Source organism: Glandiceps talaboti, chromosome 2, assembly GCF_964340395.1.
Source record: "Glandiceps talaboti chromosome 2, keGlaTala1.1, whole genome shotgun sequence".
NCBI classification, from domain to species: Eukaryota; Metazoa; Hemichordata; class Enteropneusta; family Spengelidae; genus Glandiceps; species Glandiceps talaboti.
The window spans coordinates 24,041,791-24,065,841 of record NC_135550.1 but is presented as its reverse complement, the minus strand read 5'-3'; the positions used below and the strand labels follow the sequence as shown (position 1 = coordinate 24,065,841).

The 24,051-nt window shown below is 36.3% G+C and overlaps 2 protein-coding genes across 2 annotated transcripts; one reads left to right on the top strand and one right to left on the bottom strand.

Moving 5' to 3' along the window:
* Nucleotides 1-3,274: 3,274 nt before the first annotated feature.
* Nucleotides 3,275-6,660, bottom strand: LOC144443527 (uncharacterized). The gene is made up of 6 exons (XM_078133052.1): nt 6,577-6,660; nt 5,884-5,950; nt 5,149-5,376; nt 4,317-4,394; nt 3,841-3,975; nt 3,275-3,411 (listed from the first exon to the last, which is right to left on the bottom strand). Exons 1-6 carry the CDS (start codon nt 6,628-6,630, stop codon nt 3,383-3,385), a joined length of 591 nt encoding a protein of 196 aa, XP_077989178.1. The 5' UTR covers nt 6,631-6,660; the 3' UTR covers nt 3,275-3,382.
* Nucleotides 6,661-12,218: 5,558 nt separating this feature from the next.
* On the top strand, nt 12,219-17,783 carry LOC144453794 (uncharacterized). The gene is made up of 6 exons (XM_078145156.1): nt 12,219-12,317; nt 13,194-13,251; nt 13,850-14,059; nt 14,513-14,590; nt 17,193-17,324; nt 17,603-17,783. The coding sequence occupies exons 1-6, from the start codon at nt 12,258-12,260 to the stop codon at nt 17,617-17,619; spliced, it is 555 nt and encodes a 184-aa protein (XP_078001282.1). The 5' UTR covers nt 12,219-12,257; the 3' UTR covers nt 17,620-17,783.
* Nucleotides 17,784-24,051: the final 6,268 nt, after the last annotated feature.

Below are 24,051 nucleotides of genomic sequence, written 5' to 3'. Positions count from 1 at the left end.
ACACATACATACACGCGCGCGCGTGTGATTCAGTACTTTTATGCATTTCTGGTATAGGTTTATTATACTTATACACTACGACACTGCTTACTTTATTGAAATTCGCGCTAAAATCGATAATCCACGATGCGTGGTAAGGACAGGCCTGTTGAGATGAGAACAATGAAGTTACTTGTTGGTGACACCTAGCTCTGGCTATATGCGTTATGGACCTTAAAGACATGGGCAAAGACTTGACAGAGTCCCGTATTACATATATCCATGTATAGCTAGTTGATACCTTGCCTGGTGTGATGATCCTGGAGTCATGCATTGTTTGAATAGAGTGTTATGCTTTCGCACTGCTTGCATGGTGAATATGGCGATTGCACATTGTTGTCATGGTAACGCAGTGTAACAACTGTATAAACATATACTGTACAATAACTTGAAGATTTATGATTGATTTAACAATCCTATTTTTCGAACGTGTATCAAACTTTGACAAGTAAGTAAGAAAACCGTATACACTCTGTAAATGAAACTATTCAAGATTAGACAGCAGGGACTTGCGCCGGTGAATAGGAACTACTTGGCTTGCCCATTTATTTGTCGTTGTTCAGTTTGATTTATTGATTTGACATCGGGCAACTACATTTTATATAAGGAGAAACAAACGAGAAATAATTATTTATCAGAACTTCTAAAAATAGCAAAATTGTTTGTCAACCAATGTTGGGTATGCAAATGACAGAGAGGGAGGAGACGAAAGGAAAACACATACATACACGGAACTCTGACAGAAGTCAGAGGTTGGTGGCCTTCGTATGTTTATACAGTGATCATGTCATTATTTACACAAAATCACACGTTGAAGTAATTTGATGTTAGAAAAAAAAAATTTCTCAAACAAAGGAGTATTCATATCTACATTATCGACGTAAAGGTTGTCGTTAGTCATAGTAAATATGCCACATATTATAATAGCTATTGCCAAGTAACGCCCGTTTATTACTTTATTTTCTAGTGTTGTAAATAATCTGCTGTAAAGTCCTACCGTGATTATCACAATACACTCTACATACTTCAGGCACTTGCCAGTAGTGAAAGGTGTGTCAAGTTTAAAAGTCAAGTTACGTCAAAATGTCAGCAAGCAATAGCAATGCCATTAGTCCTATTCCCATGGCGGGACAAGTAGGCGACACTGAAAGCGCTGGCGATGTCCCTGGTCGTGAAATCCGTGGTAATGTAGGGTTTGGAACACATCGTATGGAATCCAAAGTCTGGTTAAATGAAGCACACTTAAATCGAAAGATATTGGCAAAGTTGTTTGGCTTAGACTCAAAGACCGTGTTGTTAAAGTCCAGGGACGATAACAGACTGGTTGGACCTACGTCAGGCGGGTTCTTCTCTTTGCAAGCTTTGGATCAAAACACAGTATGGATTTGTGAAGGCGAACCAGACCATAAGGTAAGGAGAATACATGCTATTCAAAATATCTAGGAAGGGATATATGTTCATATATATAAAGGTGAAAGGTAAAAGCCAGGGATGCAATTCTATGGTTTTTCGCATTAGCATTATCAGGGGAACATGCGGATTATGCGGTTGTGGACCAAAGTGTTCAATAGCTCTGCCAGACCACTATATTTTCTGAGCGTACATACTCACAAGATTCGAACGTCGAAAACTGTCACTGAGAACGCAATCTCGTCACATACATACACTCACATACATACACTCACATACATACACTCACCACTAAGAGATCGTAGAAGCTTGAAACTCTGAGTTGCAACTGTTAACTTATTTCCTTGGATTAAGCCATGTGTGTGTGTGGGGGGTGGGGGTGGAGTGGGGGTGGGTGGTGGTATGCCTGCGCGTGCGTGCGTGCATGCATGCATGCATATGTGTATGTATGTATGTATGTATGTATGTATGTATGTACGTACGTACGTACGTATGTATGTATGTATGTATGTATGTATGTATGTATGTATGTATGTGTGTGTGTGTGTGTTTTGTCACCATTTCAATTCAAACGGTTGAATTTGTTTGCTAAAAACCATTTGTCATTTGTCCTACAGCGTCACAGTTTCAATGGTTATACCAGTGTAAAAACACTTGGACTGGCTGCGTTGGATTTCAGCCTTTTTGTGACGCACCTTGGAATTCTGATCTCCCTCATCGTTTATGATAGGGTCAATGGGAATACACTGGAATTGGTTACTATCGTCTCCCTTTCCATATGTATCTTTGTGGAAATGATGATTTTGATTGTGTCCTACGTGGTGGGCGTTACTAACATTGACGCAGGGGATGGGCAAGACACAATTATCGGTTTGAAAACGACGCTTCGATTCTGGAACAACGCCATCATGGTTTTTAGCGTTTTCTTGATCTCGGCGACTGTGGTGGCAGTCGTTACTTTTCTTGTTTAGTCCTAGAGTGTCCACAATGTACTGTATACTATATCCATTAATCTAACTTGATGACCATGTATACGAGAAGCGTTTGTATATTTGCAACCATCCTTGTCCAATTCCATTGGACTTACAATTATTTCGCGTTGACTCTTTTATAGTCAGACCCGCTGATTTAAAAAAAAAAAAATTCTTTTTCAATTATAAGTAGAAGCGATCTATTACAAAAATATGTTAATGTGCGAACAAACAAACAAACAAACAAACAAACAGTCAAACAAGCGACTTGTGCGATTTTTCCAACACTGATAGTGAAAAATCAAATGGCCAACTGTAATTGTGTATAATATTCTTATTTATGTATAATACTTAGTTTCATACAGTTATCCAAGTATATATTTTATGTCTCATGTTTTACAGAAGGGACATGACTTTGTACCATATCAACATTTTATTTTGACACAACTTTTTATAGACATATTATGTACATAAATCTACGTGTATATTTATGTTGTTGCTGTGACAGTGTTTTCTGTTGGGAGATGAGTGACGAAAACTTTGGGAAGAGATTAAAATGTTGTGGAATAACTTTAACCAATCGGGTAATCACAATGAAATAATTTCTGATCCTCAGTTATCTGGTCGTTGCATTCTCACGGAAAGGCTGTTGGGTAAAGTTATACATTGCTAGAGTGCAACCAAAAACAAAAGCATTAATATCTCCGTTATTAGTTAATTTCGGAGACTTTTAGACAGCATTTCTTGATTCGTCATTTGCTGGTTATGAAGTTCAATGTTTATATAATTACACTAAACAACTCTGAATTGGCAGATCTGGTTTTATTTTGAATAAATGTTTAATAAAGTTATTAGTACAGGTTGTCTAAATTTTGTATACAATTCTCCACATTATTCCTGGCAAATAACGAGAACACGTGACAAATTCATCTCGAAAGTGTTGACGGAATCGCTGTTGCATGTTACCGGGCTTTAAGTTTCGCCTTGGTCTCTGCAATAAAAACAAAATCAATCATACATATGATTAGGTACATTAACAGCACAATACCGCTTATACACCCCCCAAAGGACGGACGAAATTACACAGCATGCCCTGCTTAAAATGTATCGGAAATTGATACAATTAGTGAAACACGCACTTCCATACATACATTATAAATCTATATCATAGTGCTCTTTCAGATGTGACTAAAGGCATGGGTGAAATAAAGTCCTTCGATGATCAAAGTCACAACTCCCAGTCTTGGGAATACTTATTTGCCCCGTACTTATGTCTAATAAGTAGAGAAGGATGGACAATGATTTCTTTACTTAGAACAAGTTAATGAAAAGACAAACTAACAACAACAACAACAACAACAACAACAACAACAACAACAACAACAACCCGATTTCGATTTGTCTATATACTTAAACTTACGCAAATTGTGAATGCCTTCTAAAGCGCCACCTAGTCCACAATAACAATTGTAATACTGGTTTGGTGGGCATAGCTCTTCCAATGCGACACAACCATTTGGATGCTCCTCACATTTAATCAAGTAACCATCACAAACTGCAGAACAATCAAAATAAGGATGATGACATTAGAACCTTCTATGATTTAGTATACCCATGATGTCAATAGAACCTTCTATGATTTAGTATACCCATGATGTCAATAGAACCTTCTATGATTTAGTATACCCATGATGTCAATAGAACCTTCTATGATTTGGTATACCATGTCAATAGAACCTATGATTTAGTATACCTGTCTAAAAAAACAAATCTTGTTACCAGTCATCTGTTATTAGAATGAATATGCAAGGATGTCTTTCTAGTCAGAAAGTAAAAACTGAAGCTAAAAATCGGCAGAACTAACGTCAGCCTTGGCGAACAAATGCGTTCACTTACATTCTATTCCGTATCTGGTCGCCAGGTAAATAAGGAGTTTTGGTAGCCCTTCAAGCGGCAGTCCTATACTAGGCAAACCTCAATGGTTCACAGAAAATGGGGGAAAAGTTTAGGTACGGATACTGTATAACTCATGTCAAGTATAGCTATTTTATGTTAGATAGCTAGAATAGATAAGGACTCATAGCCAGCCAGCCAGTCAGTCAGTCAGTCAGTCAGTCAGTCAGCCAGTCAGCCAGTCAGTCAGTCAGTCAGTCAGTTAATCAATCAATCAATCAATCAATCAATCAATCAATCAATCAATCAATCAATCAATCAATCAATCAATCAATCAATCAATCAACCAACCAACCAACCAACCAACCAACCAACCAACCAACCAACCAACCAACCAACCAACCAACCAACCAACCAACCAACCAACCAACCAACCAACCAACCAACCAACCAACCAACCAACCAACCAACCAACCAACCAACCAACCAATCAATCACATGAAGACAATGAACGTCAGCGTCAGGTATAGGTAATAAAACTGATATGTTTTAAGGTTTTGATAAAAAGAAATGATACCTTTCTAAAATATCAATTTATACAGTATTGTTTCATTGTCTTTTGTATGGGTGAAGTGCAAGCTAAACCTATAATATGAACACAAGCCAAGGGAAGCTATACATCATTTACTTATTTCATGAACGTTTGTTTCTTAAGAACAATCATTTTCTCTCTAAATTGAAACCAGGAACCATTGAATGATACTGGAAAGTATCACAGTGATTCGTTTAATCAGATCACTTCCTGTCACTCTAAAAAAGAAACTTATATTCTTACCTCCCTGGTCCAAAATGAATTGCATAACATCAGCCACAATGCAATAATTACTCTCTGGCTCATTCCAATCACACATCGGCTGTATATCTTTACACACGGTATGTAGACATGATGTGAGTGAGGTACAGTCAGATAGGGATTTTAATTCATCATAACATGCAAGGGACTCGGGATAAAATTCAATCTGGTTACAAATCACGCCGTTGGCACCACCATTCTCTGTACACGCTGCCAAGTATGAAAGTATTTATACAATAATATTACAAAACTTACAAAACGTGTATTCTTTTGGGTTTCATAACCATATACATGTACCTACTGTTCTGGTTAGGGAAAAGAAAAGCACCGTACTTGATTAAAGGAGCAAATATTGACACTCAAGTTGAACATTTTCGACAAAGTGGTTAATGTATCACAACCAACTGGAGCACAGCTTAAGTGTATGTCAATCCTATACGTGAAATGTATTGAATAAACGACAGATTGCAAACCATAACGTGCATGTGAATTGTACTTATAGCATTAATCAAACTAAACCAAGGTCATGATTGTAGCTGAAATCTCAGTTAATATTCAGATATTCATGGAGTCTACGTAGCAACCTAAAAATGCAGACACCTTGACCGAGTGATCAAAATCAATGAAAATGAAAAGTGAATGTGACATATCCTTACATTAGGTTACTCGTGGATACCCGTTGATTTGAAGCAATAAAATTGTAAATCTAATACTTACTCGGCAAATGCAAAAGTGTGTACAGTTCAGAGTCTGTTACTTCTATTAGAGCCAATCCTTTGAAAACCTAAAAGTAGACATTGATCGTTTGGTTCTAGATTTGGTTCATATATTTTAGATGTTTGTTTTTATATATCATTTCATGGCTTTTATGAAGGACTTGTTGCTTCCAAACTATTAAACATGACCCTTTTTGCAGAAATTTACACCATTCAAGCAATATACCCTAACAAGGTAAAAGTATTCAGGAAGCATGACCAAGGACGATTGTATCTGTTCAGTATTATACGTCATGCAAACAAACAAACACACCGACACTCACTAACTCACTCACTCACACACACACACACACACAATATGTATCTTCACAAGCACAATATATAGTATATAATATATATACATATATATATTGTAAGATATATTTAAAATATATACACGTTTTACAAAAAGTATTATGTACTTATCTATATACATATGTATGCATGTGTGTGAGTGAGTGAGTGAGTGTGCGCGCGCGCGTGTGTCTGTCTCAAGTCTATTGCGATTGTATTATCTAATTATAAATTACATTTCATGGCTTATGTGATAACATAACTAGTTACTTATTATTCTGTACCCCCTGACCTTTGTCGAATATAGCCCCCCCCCCTCCGAATATTGCAAACAAATGTACCAAATGTCGTTGATACTTACCGTTTGAGTAATGAACAATCCAACCATCAGCCCTCGCCAACCAAATTGAAACATGATGGCAAGTGTAACTTACTACTGGCAAGATTTGCAAAAGATGTGTCTATTTATACCATATGTTACAGCTTATCATTACAAGGAAATGGCCCACGAAGATAATCTACTGATATGAACAGAGGCGTATCTTATCAATATCGTAGACACGACTGTGTAATATCATACTGGACATAAATAGCATGTGATTGTCGTGGTTTACCTAATAGCCCACTTCCTTTAAAAAGACTGCGCCAATTGCCATGTATTACAACTGTACAATATATGTGTTAATTTCTCAAAAATGTTTATCCACATGCCGACCCATCCCTGTTTAATTGCATGTACAATATACACCATTGTTTCACTGTTACTATGTCATTGATTTAGTTGCTGGGCGACTATATGTATTTAAAAAACTGTTTACCCAGTCGCCCAACCATCTCTGTTGTTATCTTTGGAATATGCATCGCCATTTCACTGTTGCTATGGACGTGGTCTTGTTGCTGGGCCCATGTGTTCAGTTTTGAATGCTTAACCACATTCCTTCCCATCCTTGTTGTTATCTTTGCAATAATCACTAAGTTCAATGTTGCTATGGGCATGGTCGTTGTTTCTAGGTATACACGTGTTTATTTGTTTAATGTTTATCCATTTGCCTAGCTCTCTAAATCTGTTGTTATCATATTTGTAATATATACTATCATATTTTTAAAACTAAAACTCACATCTTCAGACCTAAGCCACACATTTGTGATGCGATCATTTGATTTGAACAATTTGAACAACTAGACACCCGAAGTAACATTCCCATCAAATATCAAAGTAATCGACCCAGCGGTTATTGAGTTTAAGTCATCTACGCACAGCCGGCCAGATAGACAGACAGTCAGTCCGTCAGTCAGACAGTCAGACAGACACTATACCATGTTTATAGCATTACTGGACCTTATAGTTCAATTGTGCTAAAATTGTAATCATTCAATATGATAATTCCGAGAAATAAGCCCACTCATTCACTCCTACACAGTCACGTCGCTATCCCAAAAGACAAATGAAAAGAATCAAGTGGCACGAATCTTGTCGACTTGTACAAACCTATTAATATAATTGAGTATGAAGACTAGATAGGATACAGTAGGTCAGTACATGCAAATGCTTTGAAACCTTCACTACATCATTATTTTACAGGACTTTACAAGCTAGAAATGTTGGAACGTTAACACTTATTATTGATCGGAAACTCTAGCACATATGTAATATTCACCTTTTTTCAATACTAAGACGGTTCGTTGTCAACATTTCTTCATTGTCATGATAGTATTAGTAGTAGTAGTAGTATTAGTATTAGTAGTAGTAGTAGTAGTAGTAGTAGTAGTAGTAGTTGTTGTTGTTGTTGTTGTTGTTGTTGTTGTAGTAGTAGTAGTAGTAGTAGTAGTAGTAGTAAAGTTTTCATGGAGTCATGATGGGTGAATGGTTAGCGTGACCGGCTTGGAATCTGCAGGTTGCAGGTTCGAGACCCGTCGCTGCTTGCTGTTTGTTTCTGAGTGGCTAAAGTCCTCAGTCAACCCAGCTGTACAATTGGGGACCTGGTAGGATGTAGGTTGCAATGTGAAGGCTTTAATCGTATGCGCTTAAATGGCTACCGGGGAGTTGAGGCGTTCCGCGGAGCACGGAGTGGGAAAGTGCTATATAAGTTTTCATGGAGTCATGATGGGTGAATGGTTAGCGTGACCGGCTTGGAATCTGCAGGTTGCAGGTTCGAGACCCGCCTTGCTGTTTGTTTCTGAGTGGCTAAAGTCCTCAGTCAACCCAGCTGTACAATTGGGGACCTGGTAGGATGTAGGTTGCAATGTGAAGGCTTTAATCGTATGCGCTTAAATGGGGAGTTGAGGCGTTCCGCGGAGCACGGAGTGGGAAAGTGCTATATAAGAACCCAACATTAACATTATTAGTAGTAGTGGTAGTAGTGGTAGTGGTATTAGTATTAGTATTAGTTGTAGTACTACTAGTAGTAGTAGTAGTAGTTTCTTTCGAAAGACCAAGTCAAATGCTATCACTTTCCATTCGTGTTAACAGTCTCGTTCTGATTTTACTTTTCGTGGTTTGCTTTTGAAACTAATGTTGATCTCATTTGTATTGCTGTTAGCTGTAGGGTAAGTTTAGAAGGTCGCAGGTCAATTGTTTTAGAAATTGTGGAATTTACCTATGTCCCGTACAATTTCCTATTCTGTTCTCTTTTCGCGAGAAAACTGTACTTGCATTTGGTTTTAGTATAAGGCTTGAAGTGAGTAAAAGTAATGTTATGTCCTTACAGGGTGACGTCAGTTTACAGAATGATGGCCTTGACGGAGAGGAACCCGGGATATTATTTAAACAACGGGCGACTTCAGGATAAAAACGGTTTAACTAGAATGTCCACGTCGGTGGCGATGTGCTCACACGCAGCTCTCGTAGACGGGAGTTTGCAGCTCTGATACAGCGGCAGTGACGTGGACATTTAACGGATCGCAAACCGTTATGCTGAACCCACCCTTTGTATTCGTATTGTTACACCTCTGATAGGGTAAAAAGTCATACTGGAATGTTAAACTGGAAATTTTCATAAACTGTTGATTCGGCTCAGTATTAGGCAATAAATGACGTATTCACTCATTATGAGATAATATTACGTTTTCTTCAGTGGCCGCTTCACTGATTCGTTGCCATTTCGTAGATCAGAGCCAACTATATTTAGCCGCGTAAAAATCAAGAGAAATATGGTAGAGGAAGTCTGTTCAACTTGAATAGGTTTGGATGGATGTAACCTGATCGATACGAAACTACAGAGCGAGGTAGTTATGGCTATTACTTTAGTATCGACCAGCTGGTATTTACCTATCAAACTAAATTTTATCACTGCATCTAATTAAACACAGGCCGTTAAGATTCGAAATTTTATAGCAACCTACTATAATTAATCATGGTGATGTCTTTGTAATTTAAATTTAATGCGAAGGAAAACAATGAAATAGATATAGCAGAATTGATCTAGATTGATATCGTTGCGCCAATATTTAAATTGATATTTTATTAGTTTTATGTCAGTAATTGGACTACTTTTAGTGCAAATATGATCATGCAATCTTTACAGGGTTATTGTGGACGTGCATGCATGTAGTCACCTTAGTGTTCTCCACTAGACAAGTGAACCAACAGCAACGAATTGGCAAACTATCAACTGAATACGATTTCAATGTCATGTATACCACATGATGTCGAGATAATGTGTCATCTAAAACCTTTGGTATATAAAGTATTAATTCTGTATGCATCTAATGTATCGGTTGTTGTAGGGAAAACATTTGTATAGTATAGTGATAGTCACAATTTCTGTTGTCAGTTTATTTCAGATCAATAAGGCCACAGGCCCAAAGAGCAAACACTATTACAAACGTTTCAGTTCATAGAGGGAGATTTACGGAAAGGAAATAGCAATTAGATGTCATTGTGTCTATGAATCATAAAGCTATCAGAGCATTTTAATGACCCACTACGCTGGAATTACAATATAAAAGTAGGTAATTTCATACAAGAATGAAACCCATTTAATTTCAAATGCGTGCAATAATATGATGTATTATTCATGAAATACACGTAATTATGATACTAAGTAGAACCTTTAGGCTGGGGTCAGAATTTACGGCAGAGGGGGAGCATGGGGAGAAATGGGGGGGGGGGGTGGCATGAAAATAATTGAGGGTTCAAAGAAGGGGTGGGGTGGGGGGGGGCATGAAAATTCTGATGGTCTAAAAGGGGCCCCAAAATATTTTGCTTTTCATTTGAACCAAATTAAACCTCAAGAGTGTTTTTTTTAAATTAAAAAAAATTCTCGTGGCTGCGCCGCGATACCTTCTTAAACCTATATTCAGTGATGAGTTGGGTGACAGCTATGTGAATGTATTTGTGTATGCCTTCCTCTGTCTGTATGTCTGTCTGTCTGTAACTCTCTTTGATCTCTGTCTCCTTCTCTCTCTCTCTCACACAAACACACACACACTCTCTCTCTCTCTCTCTCTCTCTCTCTCTCTCTCTCTCTCTCTCTCTCTCTCTCTCTCTCTCTCTCTCTCTCTCTCTCTCTCTCTCTCTCTCTCTCTCTCTCTCTCTCTCTCTCTCTCTCTAGTTGATATCCAAGCAAATGTCTCTGTAAATTTAAAAGTTAAAATTTAGACAATATAGCCATATCATAATGTACTGAGAGTAAAATGAATATTTAATTACTCTATAACTGTAAATATTAATGTGTTTGGTTTGAAATTGTATACCTCTGAATGGTCTCCAATATTTTCTTATGTTCACAAAATCTCACCGTGGGTGGGGACACCTCCTCACCATCGTCGAGTACGTTGATGATTGAAGAGGAAAGTCCTGGCTAAGTATCTCCATGTACATGATACCACCAGGTTTACAGCCCAATGTGAGATAACTTCCTCCAAAGCCCACACCTCTTTGTAAAGTAATCCCATATGTACGGACATTGAAGTCGACTGCCACTGTTTTTTTAATGTAGTGTACCATACAGTTTACATCCCCAGAATGGGGGATGGAAGGGGGATACCGTATAATTGCACATATAAAGTCTCTGTGCAGCCGCGTTAAAGGGTTACGAAAATTCTAGGGTTCAATTGGAGGGGGGGGGGGGTCATGAAATTTTTGAGAGCGTGAAAGCGGTGTATCTTTATAAAAACGGTTTGACCATAATATTTTCTCCTAAGCCCCTCCCCCCTCTCTCTCTGGAGACTTTTTTGAACATTCAAACCGCAGGAGCAGTCGTTTATCTTGTAGTTTGCAAAGTTGTACTCTTCATTTACCTACCATACATTTAATTAGGAGGCAATCAATAGCTAGTAAGTAAATGTGTGTGTCTGCCAAAATATCTCTGAATAGGTAAGTTAAAGTGTAGGTAATATAGCCATACAGTTGTATAATAATGTGTTGACTCGAGTAAAATTGGGGTATTGAAGAGAATTTTCATGCTTTTGATAATGTGTATGGTTGGTGAAATTTTATGCAATTAAATGGCCTCCTACATGTCCTTATTTTTTTGTAAAAAGGAAAAAAAAAGTATCTCCAAGTACAGGCCAATGTGAGACCTTTTTCGCAAACAAAATGAACCCCATGTAGTTTAATTAGTGTTGTCAGTTTGAGTATGTGTTATTTTGGTTCAGGACCATTTTTTTTCTATTGCTCTGCCAGACAACTTACGATTTTAATCCATCATGAGCCTTTCACATACAAATATATGTTATATCGGATGAATTAAAACGAAAAATACAATTAAAATTACATTATATGTAGTCTTTTGTTGTTGAGGTTGAATAACTCGAAATTGAGTTTGGTGACAGTTTTGATAGTTTTTCAACTACGAGCTAACTACGTTACGTAACTTGCAATACATCATTTATCATGAACATTGTAAGTGATTGCCAATCAAGTTATGATGATTGCTGTCTGTGTCTTATAATTATTAATACAAATTGAAGGACGTATTCAATCATATACATGTCGTAAAAAAACGGCTGCTATACAACTATTTAAACTGCATTTATTGTGATATTTCCCTTCATTTGTCCATGCCTGGTTGACAGACACACTGGGTGATCATTCGTATCATGATGAACGTCTACACCGTGATAGTCATACTGTCATTAGTTTGTACTTGTATTGGTAAAGTAAGTACCCAAATTTCGTTTTGTAAACTGGAACGTTATCACAAACTAAACAAGTGAAAGAACTGATCTTGTTGCCTATACCTTTGAAAGCTTTCTGATATATATTTTGAATATTGTCCTGAAAACCTTCATTTTCCAAAGTAGAATATAATGCCATACAGTAACATGTTCTTTCACAATCTTTGAACCACATTTTTGATGTACTATTTTTGTAGCTGACAGATTGTACACTTCCTATGTTGACGGTTTACTCTGCGTTACTCTCTAGAGAGAAACGTGCATAGTCTTCCCATGAAAAAGAATTTAGTTGCCATTGTTCGTCCTTGCAGAAATAAATTTATGTCTTGATGCAACTGATATATATGTTGTCTCAGACTGAAAACTGCGAAAGCAGGGTTTCATCATTCAGAAGACGAATATGGAAGCTGCAAATGTTATCCCTGTCTTGCTACGAAATATGAATATTTTTGATGTGGATATTTCTGCTCTCCGACACTTTCGATACTACTAGTTACTATATGAACTATATACAGCTATCTCATTTTATGGCTTGTGAATTTGTACAGTTAATCAAAAGCCACACCCTGAATGAGTATAATCACGATGTATAACTGTATGAATGTAATAACATCATTTTTGACAAGTGAAATCGGATCTGTAATACTGGAAAACAACACAATGTCATACACTTGAGTACAAAATAGTCTATTTTCTAAATTTTAAAAATGATAATTTCTGATGATTCTCACTTTTACCCATAAGACGTTTCGGTTCGCTGGAATTTTAAAAATGAAGCCCAAGTAATATTAAAGTACAAGTAACCAGTCCTTCACACTACTGATAGTTTTTGCTATGTCTATTCGTCAATATTAATAGGACGTGCCATTAATTGCTGTTGGGGACTACGAACTCTATGAAATTCTGAAGCTACCAAGTAGGTGTTAGCAATGTTTGGTTATCTAAAACCACTCTGCACTCATATTGATTACTTTTCTGTATATTTATCTTCTCCGTCTTCTCCTCGGTGATGTACAAATAGTGAAAACAAAGTTCTCAAACATATGACAAGGTGGGTCGTACAATAACGAAATGTAAAATAGGTGTCTTACCATTTAGAGTTAATCTTTAATTTTACCAGCTATTATCACTTGATGGACGGCAAACAGTGGGTGAATGTATTGTCATTGCTACACTACACTTATTTGTATTGTCAATTGAATAATGGCCAACCATATCATCTTGAGACTATATAGAAATACGATTATCAATATGAGGGAAAGAAATTGAAAATGCGGAATATTAATTTTTATGGAATGTGCTTGTTATGGCATTCCAAAAAAATTGAATTTAGCTGTAGGGTTTCTAGTACTCAAATAACCCAGTTGATAGAAATTTTCTTTCAAATAATTGATTTGTAAATCATTGTATGAAGTGAGGAATGTTGACCATAAAACAACAATGTAAATATCGGATAACGGCATTTTCCCTCTGAAATCCTGCTTATGCTTTCCTTCGTTATTGGACCATTTCAGTATGTTCGTTAGATGATGGATTTGGTGTTAAGTGCAACATCTTGTACTCTGACGACTCCAAAGATGTGGCTGATGCTTGTACTGATGTTCTTCCAAAGTGTGCTCCACTAGTTGACTGTTTGGGAACAGTCTGCACAAACCAGTGTACCGTTGCACCAGATTTCTACTGTGCCGTTAAAAAGCGAGTCGAGTATGTTCTTGAACAAGGAGGTACGGTTACCTTATAGATTTAGGGATACTAGTAAATAATATAACGTCCGATAACCTGCCCATTTTTGAGATGATGAAATTACAGGATTTGTTCATTTTAAACATACTTTGATGGTATCATTTCTAAGGTGTCTATATACACTGACATAATATGCATGAACTAACACTGGAATACAAATAGGAATTTGTGACGTACTCTTTGGCGGAAAAGTCGCTATCATGAATGTGTAGTGGCGTACATACATACATACATACATACATACATACATACATACATACATACATACAGACAGACAGACAGACAGACAGACAGACAGACAGACAGACAGACAGACAGACAAGGATACCCGAACAAGATGTTTATGATTTGCCAGCAATGGCTCACCACAAAATCTAACTTCTAATTATAACAATTCCTCAATTACATTTTCTTTTGTTCCGAAAATTGTCTAGGGCTACCCGAAATCGGAATACCTTTACGAGAAACGGCATCGTTACTAATCACTGCCGTAGCTGGACTGGACATTGAATGTAAGTATATAAAATGTATTATCCAAACCATAACAGTGAAAAGTACTACTTTATTGCTACTATAGGCTTACTATGACTGTGAATGTGATTTACAAGTGTGTTTAAAAAAGGATGAGATGTGGTGTCGGAATTGAAATCCATCACGTCATGGCATTGCTCACAGCACTGGTACTCCAGAACCGTATGACGGGTAGCAATTGACTACAGTATGTTAGAAATTGCATTAATAAGTTTCATAGTGTAATCATTGTAGATCTTAACAAACCTTTCACACCTTTTTTGCGATTTAGGACTTGATATATGTTGTTGTTTCATTTAATGAAACATATAGTTGTTTTATTTAATGAAAATGAAAATTAATACCAATTCTCATCCATATGGCCACTTTAAGGAATCGTTACGTAATCTATAAGTGTATCTTATTAAAGTAATTGATATTAGAGTTATTAACACTTATTTATAATTATTGATTGTACCCTAAATTCTCATTTAATATGTGATACCCTACATAACGAGATATTCGTCCATCATTTTTATGAAATCTATTACTTTTACCTTCCGTAAGGGAAGGTTATGGTATGCTTTTGTCGATCTGTCTGTCTTTGTGTATACATGTATGTTTGTCTGTGGTCACGATATCTAAAAAAAAATACAGTACCAATAAAACTTGCTACACATCTTCCTTATGTTAATAACAAGAACTGATCAGGTTTTTGTAATCATCCTGTGAATTATAATGAGTCATTTATATATTTAACAGTTTTCAGAAGACTATATAGGATGTAAGCTTCAAATTCAATATAAGTCAGTACATGATGCTAAAGTAATTAGGCAATATCATAAGAATGCAATTAAGCTTCAATTTTCATATAATTTGGTATATGCATTGAACAAGTTATTTGCATAATTACTTATTTTCATGGTATATGCATCGGTGATGAGTCTTCTATTAAAAGTATGTTAATGTAGCTTTTAACACTAATGACACTAACATAATTCATATTTACAAGAAAGCTTGTTGATGAAGCTTTTGACTTTAGTAGCACTTTTCACGATTGATGATTTTTTGCAATTAGGCAATATCTTAAGTATGCAATCTTCAAATTTCAGATAATTGTGTACATAAATAAACAACAGCACATCCACATGTGCATTATGAAGCTTACAGCTGTATCTTTTCACTTTGAGGAGTCATTTGCATAATTATTGCTTTTTGCTAATGATGCAATATCTTAAGGAATGCGATCTCTAAATTTCATATAATTGTGTACATTGATAAACAACAACAGCGTGCTTTCCATTTTAATGAGTAATTTGAATACTTAATGATTTTTGGCGATGAGACAATATATTAATGTAATCTTCAAATTTCATATCATTTGCTACATAACAAAGCACACGTGCACTATAAAGCGTTTTTGCTATTATTCATAATTTCAATGATACATTTAATTCATGATTTTGCAGGCAATATCTTAGTACCACCTTTAGATTTCAAATAATTTAGTACATTAATAAACAGCAACAAACCGCATATGCATTATAAAGCTCGTTGATGTAGCTATTGACTTTGCTGATTAATTTGGATAATTAATTATTTTTGGTAAGTAGGCACTATCAGAAGAATGTAGTCTTCAAATTAATACAATTTGCATTGAAAATAATAAACCGCATTGTACTACATAGTTTTTTAATATAATTTTTACTTTGAATGAACAATTTGCATAATTAATAATTATTGACAACTAGGCAATGTCTAAAGAATGCAATCTTACTTAGTACTTACATGGATGGTATTTATATGACTTGGAGCAGCCATTGGCGATGACACACTACATGCTTCAAATTCGTATATTAATTTGCTATGCGTGTTAGTGATAACAAATGATAATATGAAGCAGCAACCATCCTTACAAAGGGCATCCAATTTACACAGGGTATATGATAGTCGGGGTGAGGGTATTTTTCGCTGAGAGGGGTGATAAATTTTGCCTTCCTTGCAGTCACAATTTGTTACATTTGAAAATTGTTGACTGATAGGTAGTTGCATAGTACTTGAATATCTTAACAGTATAAATTGTGACGTGTAGTGACATTGAAAGTATAAGGCTTGTGTATAAGACTTATTGCTTGATATGTTTTTTATTGCTGATTCATGGATGACAGGTTGATAACTTTGAGATAATACGCACATTTTATTAAACATTGATTGGTGTCCATAAATTGAACAATAAATTGCAAATTGAATGCTTATGTGCTGATATAATGTAGAAAGTGTGGTGTAATTAAATGAGTATTACAGAGGAAAGAAACCCCACACAAAATTTTAAGTACTCCGCCCAACTTGTTTACGTTGGAACGAAAAATATTTAATAAGATTTACACTTGGGGAGGGTTTACATTGAAAAGTTTGCAATGGGCGACATTGGTTATTTTGAATACATTTGTGAACATCAAACATCGCTGCTTTCAGTAAAAACGCTCATCGTTTATATACTTTTACTTTTATGGCATATTATGTACATACAAATAATATTAATATTTATGTTTTAATCTTTTATAAGTTTAATTACCCGGGATACAAATGCGTCTTCGTTTATAGGGTGTGATGGTTTTAAAATTAAGTGTGATGAACATCCTGAGGGATGTGTTGACCTAGAAGAGTTATGTCCTAGAGGTGGATACAAGTGTTATTGTGGTTTGGATGATACCGCTGGCTACATTGAATATCTAAGTAGGTGATACTTCTATATCTGTAAATATTTTAATCAACGAATGTGGATTTTACTAGGTAGAATGTGTTTTTACTAGATTCTTATTTGCCAAAAACGTAGTTTCTATTAAACTATGGACAATACAACGTTTTATCATGGCCAGTATTGTGTAGAAATAAATAGCTGGGAGGTATTGTGGACACTTGCTTTCATTTGAAATTTTGATTTTGAGATTTTTTTTACAAGTAATACACAATACATGTAATCTATTTAAATCGTATTCTTTCTTTCCTTTCAGAAACGGCGACTAAATAGGAACACGATCGTGATTTAGCAAGTAAAGTACATATGGTAAAAACCTATTTCGCTGACAAGATATGCGTAGTTCACCGACTTAAACTTGAATATCTTTTTGTATACATTAATACGACTATCAAAGTGATATTTAAGATAAAAAATAACCATTAAAATTGAAGAAACATAAGCAAAGGCAACTTAACCTTATCTAAAGTAAGGATTATTTAATACCAAACATGCTTGATAATTTTTTTGTTTTACATTTTATGCAATAGCATCTTGTATGTATGTATGTATGTATGTATGTATGTATGTATGTATGTATGTATGTATGTATGTATGTATTGTTACGTAGAGCTTGAGTATTAGCACTAATTTATTTGAAATAGTTTATTTTGTACTCTTCGTTAACATACAACTGCGCTATTATTAAAATGACTCGAGGTTCTCGAGAGACGTTGGATCTTTTGAATTGGTCGAGAGAGTATATTGGCAATGAGAAACTAAATAGAGAGAATAACGTCTTATGTTAGTGTAGAAGGTGGGAGTCAGACTTCGCCAGGAAAACGGTGGTGCAAGATAGCAGTGACGCGGCTTGGTCGACGTGTACTGGTGCGTCGGAGTTCACCTATCCACGTGTATGCTATACGTCGGAACTCATTTTTTTCAGCAAGTAATTTATCAACTAGGGGCAAAACAGATCAAATCTAGTGCTTACCACCCCGAGTCGCAATGTGCATGAGAAAGGCTTCATTCTACCTTGAAAACCATAATAAAAACGTATTGCTATGAGAATGAAAAGGACTGGGATGAAGGTGTACCCTTGCTGTTGTTTGCTACAAGATAATCTGTCCAGGAATCTCTTGGATTTAGTCCATTCGAGTTAGTATTTGGTCAGAGAGCAAGAGGGCCCTTGTCACTGATGAGAGAACAGTGGATGGATAGTAATACAAATCTTAACCTTCTAGACTATGTATCCAAATTCAAAGTTAGATTGTACCAATCTTGCGAAATGGCTATGAATAATTTGAAAACATCTCAGAAATGAATAAAAGTCTGGTATGATAAGAAGGCCAGAAGTAGAGTGCTCAAACCAGGTGACCAGGTACTAGTGTTATTCCCAAACCAAGGTAATCCGTTACAGGCCAAGTTTCATGGTCCTTATGAAGTAGTAAAGAAAGTAAATGATGTTGACTATGTGGTAAAAACACCAGATCGTAAAAAGGCAACGCAACTGTGACATGTCAATATGTTAAAACCATTATAAGAAACAGGAAACTGTAAAACCAGTGAATATCACGTGTCACGAGAATACGAAAGGTCAGATGAACCACATTTCAAACGAAAGTCTGATGTCATAAGACCAAAGTTGAATAATTCAGAGATCTTGAACAATTTGGATGATAAGTTGGATCATTTAGAACTCCCTCTTCCCCCCCCCCGACATAAATTTTCAAATATAAAGAATTATTTCCTGATGTGCCCAGGCGAACAAATGTGGTTCATCATGATGTGGATGTTGGTGATGCAAAACCGATCAAACAGCATCCATATAGATTAAATCCTATTAAGAGCCAACGTATGGAGAAGGAAGTTCAGTATATGTTAGCGAATGATATTATTCAACCTAGTCAAAGTAGTTGGAGCTCACCTTCTGTAATGGTACCTAAACCTGATTGAAGTATAAGGTTCTGTACAGATTTTCGCAAGGTGAATGCTGTCACGAAAACTGATTTGTATCCCATACCCAGGGTAGATGACAAGATTGGTAAAACAAAGTATGTTACGAAAATTGATTTGTTGAAAGGTTACTGGGGTGTACCATTGACAGACAGAGCTAGAGAAATATCCGCATTTGTAACACCATCTGGTTTGTACGAGTACAATGCAATGCCGTTTGGCATGAATAATTCGCCAGCTGCTTTTCAGAGATTAATTGACAAAACAATTCGAGGTTTAGAAAGTACTGGTTCATATATTGATGATATTATCACAGCTAATGACAAGCCCATCTCAGTACATTGGCAAAGTTGTTTCAGAGATTACTTGAAGCTAAGTTGACAGTGAATCTGTCAAAGAGTGAGTTTGGCCAGGCTACGGTCATATATTTGAGTTACAAAGTAGTGCAGGGCTGTGTTGCCCCAGTAGAAGCCAAAGTTGAGACTATTGTAAACTACCCAGTCCCTACTGGTAAGAAAGCACTAATGCGTGTTCTGGGGATCGATGGCTGGCTATTATAGAAAATATTGCAAGAATTTTGCTGAAGTGGCTTTGCCACTCACTGACTTGTTGAAAAAGGACAAGAAATTTGTTTGGAATTCGTCATGTCAAAGAGCATTCGATAGCCTTAAAGCTATTCTCCAACATTCGCCAATACTCAAAACACCCGACTTTCATAAGCCATTTGCTTTGGTAATTGATGCCAGTGACAACGCTGCCGGTGCTGTTCTAATACAACAGGATGACGATGGTATGAACATCCTGTCTGTTACTTTTCGAAGAAGTTTAACTCTCATCAAAAGAATTACTCTGCCATTGAGAAAGAGTTGTTAGCTTTGGTGTTAGCCCCACAACATTCCGAAGTGTATACGGATCATAATCCGCTAACATTTTTGAACAGAATGAAAGACAAGAATAGAAGAATTTTGAATTGGAACTTAATGTTACAAGAATATAACTTAGAAATCAAACACATTAGAGGCAAAGATAATGTTGTTGCAGACAGTTTGTCTCGATGTTGAATGAATTAACCGTACTTTCGGAAATTTTGACAAGACATGCCAAAATTTTCTTTTAGTGGGGGAAGGTGTTACGTAGAGCTTGAGTTAGCACTAATGTATTTGAAATAGTTTATTTTGTACTCTGAATTCGTTAACATACAACTGAGGTGTAGACGTCCACCTGGATGCGCTATTATTATAATGACTCGAGAGACATTAGATCTTTTGATTGGTCGAAAGAGTATATAAATGTTGGGACAATGAGAAACTAATTAGAGAGAATAACGTCTTATGTTAGTGTAGAAGATGTGAGTCAGACTTCGCCAGGACAACGGTGGTGCAAGGTAGCAGTGACGCTTGGTCGACGTGTACTGTTGCGTCGGAGTTCAGCTATCCACGTTTATGCTTTACGTCGGAACTCAATATGCGTTGTTCACCTGTATTAAATGTGCGTCGGGTTCCACCCGTGCACGTCCACATCCACCTTTGAAGTAACTGTTAGATAACTACTACCTACTGGCAACGACAGGTTTCCATGTTGGATGCATAGCCGTCAAAGGTAAAGGCTTTTGTGTGAAAAACAGTGCAGTTTTGAGAATAGCGAACTTTAACCTTCGTAAAGACGTATTGGACAATTTCTGTACATGTCATTTCGTCATTCCGATATAAGCCATCTGTTCCGCCGCGGTTGAAGACGAGTGGAGAGACCCAAAAACACTAGTATAAGATATAGCTTATGTTGAACTGTATTATTTATAACATTATTGCATTGCATGTGATAATTTGGGGCTGATAAATAATTCTCAAGCTCAAAAATAAGAATATCTTAGCGTCTCTAATTGCTTACGTGAGATTCAATTCGTAACAATATGTATGTATGTATGTATGTATGTATGTATGTATGTAGGTAGGTAGGTAGGTATGTAGGTAGGTAGGTAGGTAGGTAGGTAGGTAGGTAGGTATGTATGTATGTATGTATGTGTATGTGACTGTGTCTGTGGACATGGTATCTTAAAAAAATTGAAAAATATTACAAGTCTGCGAAGTATAGAAATCGCAACAACTGATTTTAGGTTTGGTAAACATCCTATGAAATTAGATATTTGCATAAATGATGATTTCCAGTAATTACACGGAAGCTTCAAATTTTCTATAAGTGCATACATGTATTTATGAGAATATGTCGCACTGCCATGCAGCTTTTAATTTGCTTGAGTACTTTACATAATAAATGCTTTTTTGTAAATTAGATAATATCTAAAGATTGCAAGTTCCAAATTTCACATACTTTATTCGTTGGGTGAAAAGAGTACCACACAAATTAACGAGTAATTACTCAACATATTGGTATCTTAATTCAAAGTATCAAATCACCGGACTCGTTCAAAAGTAGAGCTTATTTTGAAACGCGTGGACCGAGAGTACATTCTATGTGCTTTCACTTAATGATTTTGTTCTTCGGATAAAGGTACCACTATTTTTTATTCGTGTGGTGCCATTTTCGACCTGTGGACTGCTGAGGTTAGCACTGGTTAATTTTCTGCCAGAAGCTTTTGTTTCTCCCATATGTTATGATAGGAGCTGTCGGTAATTTCTGGAGAATCAAGGCTTCCTATGCTGCAGTCACATTTGATGAAATGAAGGTCAACGTAAAAGGACAGAGGCTGATCTGAAAGTATACTTTTATAAACATACAGTTCCAGACAGTTGAATGTGTCTAGGCATAAAACTTGAATGAATGTATCAGACAGGTTACTAGTAATGAATACATTGACATATTTTCTTATCGACAACAATCGGTTCGACTGTGGACAATGTATAACTCTTGTACCCATGGTTAGCGTAAGGGACCAGTCAGTTTCTCCGGACACCCCTCCCTCTTTGTAAAACCGAAAACAGGCTGAAGCCCTATCACTTATTTCTAAAGCATAATGACCCACCTCCATATCATATTCATATGTCTGGTCTTTCATCGTTATTCAGAGTAGACTGCTTGACCATGTCTCAAAAATACTTAATAGGATAGCACTCTCATGTAATTAGCGACTGCATAGGGTTGAAATGTTCACAAAAAAAGTTGAATAGCATCTTGACAGTAAAATGTAGGGTGTAGAGCTCTCATGGGGTCCTAGGATGTCCCCCTAGAAACTCTGGAGGGCTTTTGTTTTACTCTTAAAGCCATTTTAAGCTATTCAGACTATTTCATGAAATTCATGAATATTTCCAAGCTGGAAAGGACAGCACCATCATGTACCAGAAACTAAAAAGGTAAACAGTTAAATGGCATCATTATAGTAAAGGTCGATGCATCTGACGATTGTGTCATTGGTAGAGGGAGCGGGAGAGTTTCTATACTGAGAGTCTTTCAAGGCAGGTTTTTGAACCGTCCATAGCCTTTCAGGCAATGATTTCATAGCTTTAATAGATCATACATCTACGACTAACAATTATTCTTTATACGTAGGTTTCATCAATACCAGTCCTGTGTTTGGATCTCACAAACTGAGTTGAAGGCCAGGAAATTATCTCCCAAACACTAGATGGGCACATTATTGATATTGTCGGAACCGAGGTCAACATCTCCACAATATTATCATTATTATTTTACCCAACTGTTCTCGTTTACTCCTGTGAGACCCACTGTGACTTCTCTGCTCACATCACACCTGATAATTAATTCACTACATGGTTGTCAGCAGCGATTTAATTGACATGGTGTGATATTACGATACCTAACCCTAACCATATCCAGAACCGATGTGGCAACATTGGGATGCTAAATTCCCCAAAAATGCAAAATAAGACAATATAATGAGTCAAAGTAAAATGTGACCCTCCCCTTATCCCATTTTCAAAAATGTGGCCCTTCGCTGAGAACAGATTTGTAAAAGTGACTCACCCACATTCCATCGGCCTTCTCCCCTTGTAATACCAAATGCTCCCTAAACAAATAAACTGTAACTCTTGGAATAATTTTAATAAGGATAAATATATATGAATAAGGATATTACGAAGTGTTCTTGTTGCTATTGTTGCATTTTAAATGACCAATATTTTGATATTATATATGACGAAAAAATTACACAAAAAACTGCAGCAAGTAAAGACAAGACAAGACAAGACAAGACAAGACAAGACGAAGATATGAACAATGCAATTATCTGTCGATCGCAACAATACCATTTGGAAAGTTTGTTAACCCTTTTCACTTATAAATGACCTTATCGCCATTCTGCGCACAGCCTGGAGACACATTAGGGTGAGACGATATTGAGCTCCGTCAAAGTTGAGAATAATCGTATGACAATTTCACTAATTACAAATTAAAGCAGATTACAAAATAACCAAAATAAATGACTATTTGGATTTATACAGCAGTGTTGCTGTTATTGAGTGTCAAATGATAAGACTAATAACAGCATTCATGATCGAAATAGCGGATGTTCCACCCTTGTTTCAATAGCAGTACCGTCTTTGAATGTGTCAATCATCTTCTTTTGTACAATAATGTAGGAAATTGCCAACAAGTAAACGAAACTACGAAAAATTATACGAATCACGAGTCAGAATGAAAGAGTTACTATATATGTATGTGTGATTATAACTTTGTTCATCACTTGTCTCCCTGATCATCAGATAATATAGGTGTGATGACAATGAATACCAGAACAACAGTAGTAGTGCTTCTGTTGGTGTGTAGTTGTACCGGTAACGGCGATGTAAGTATTTT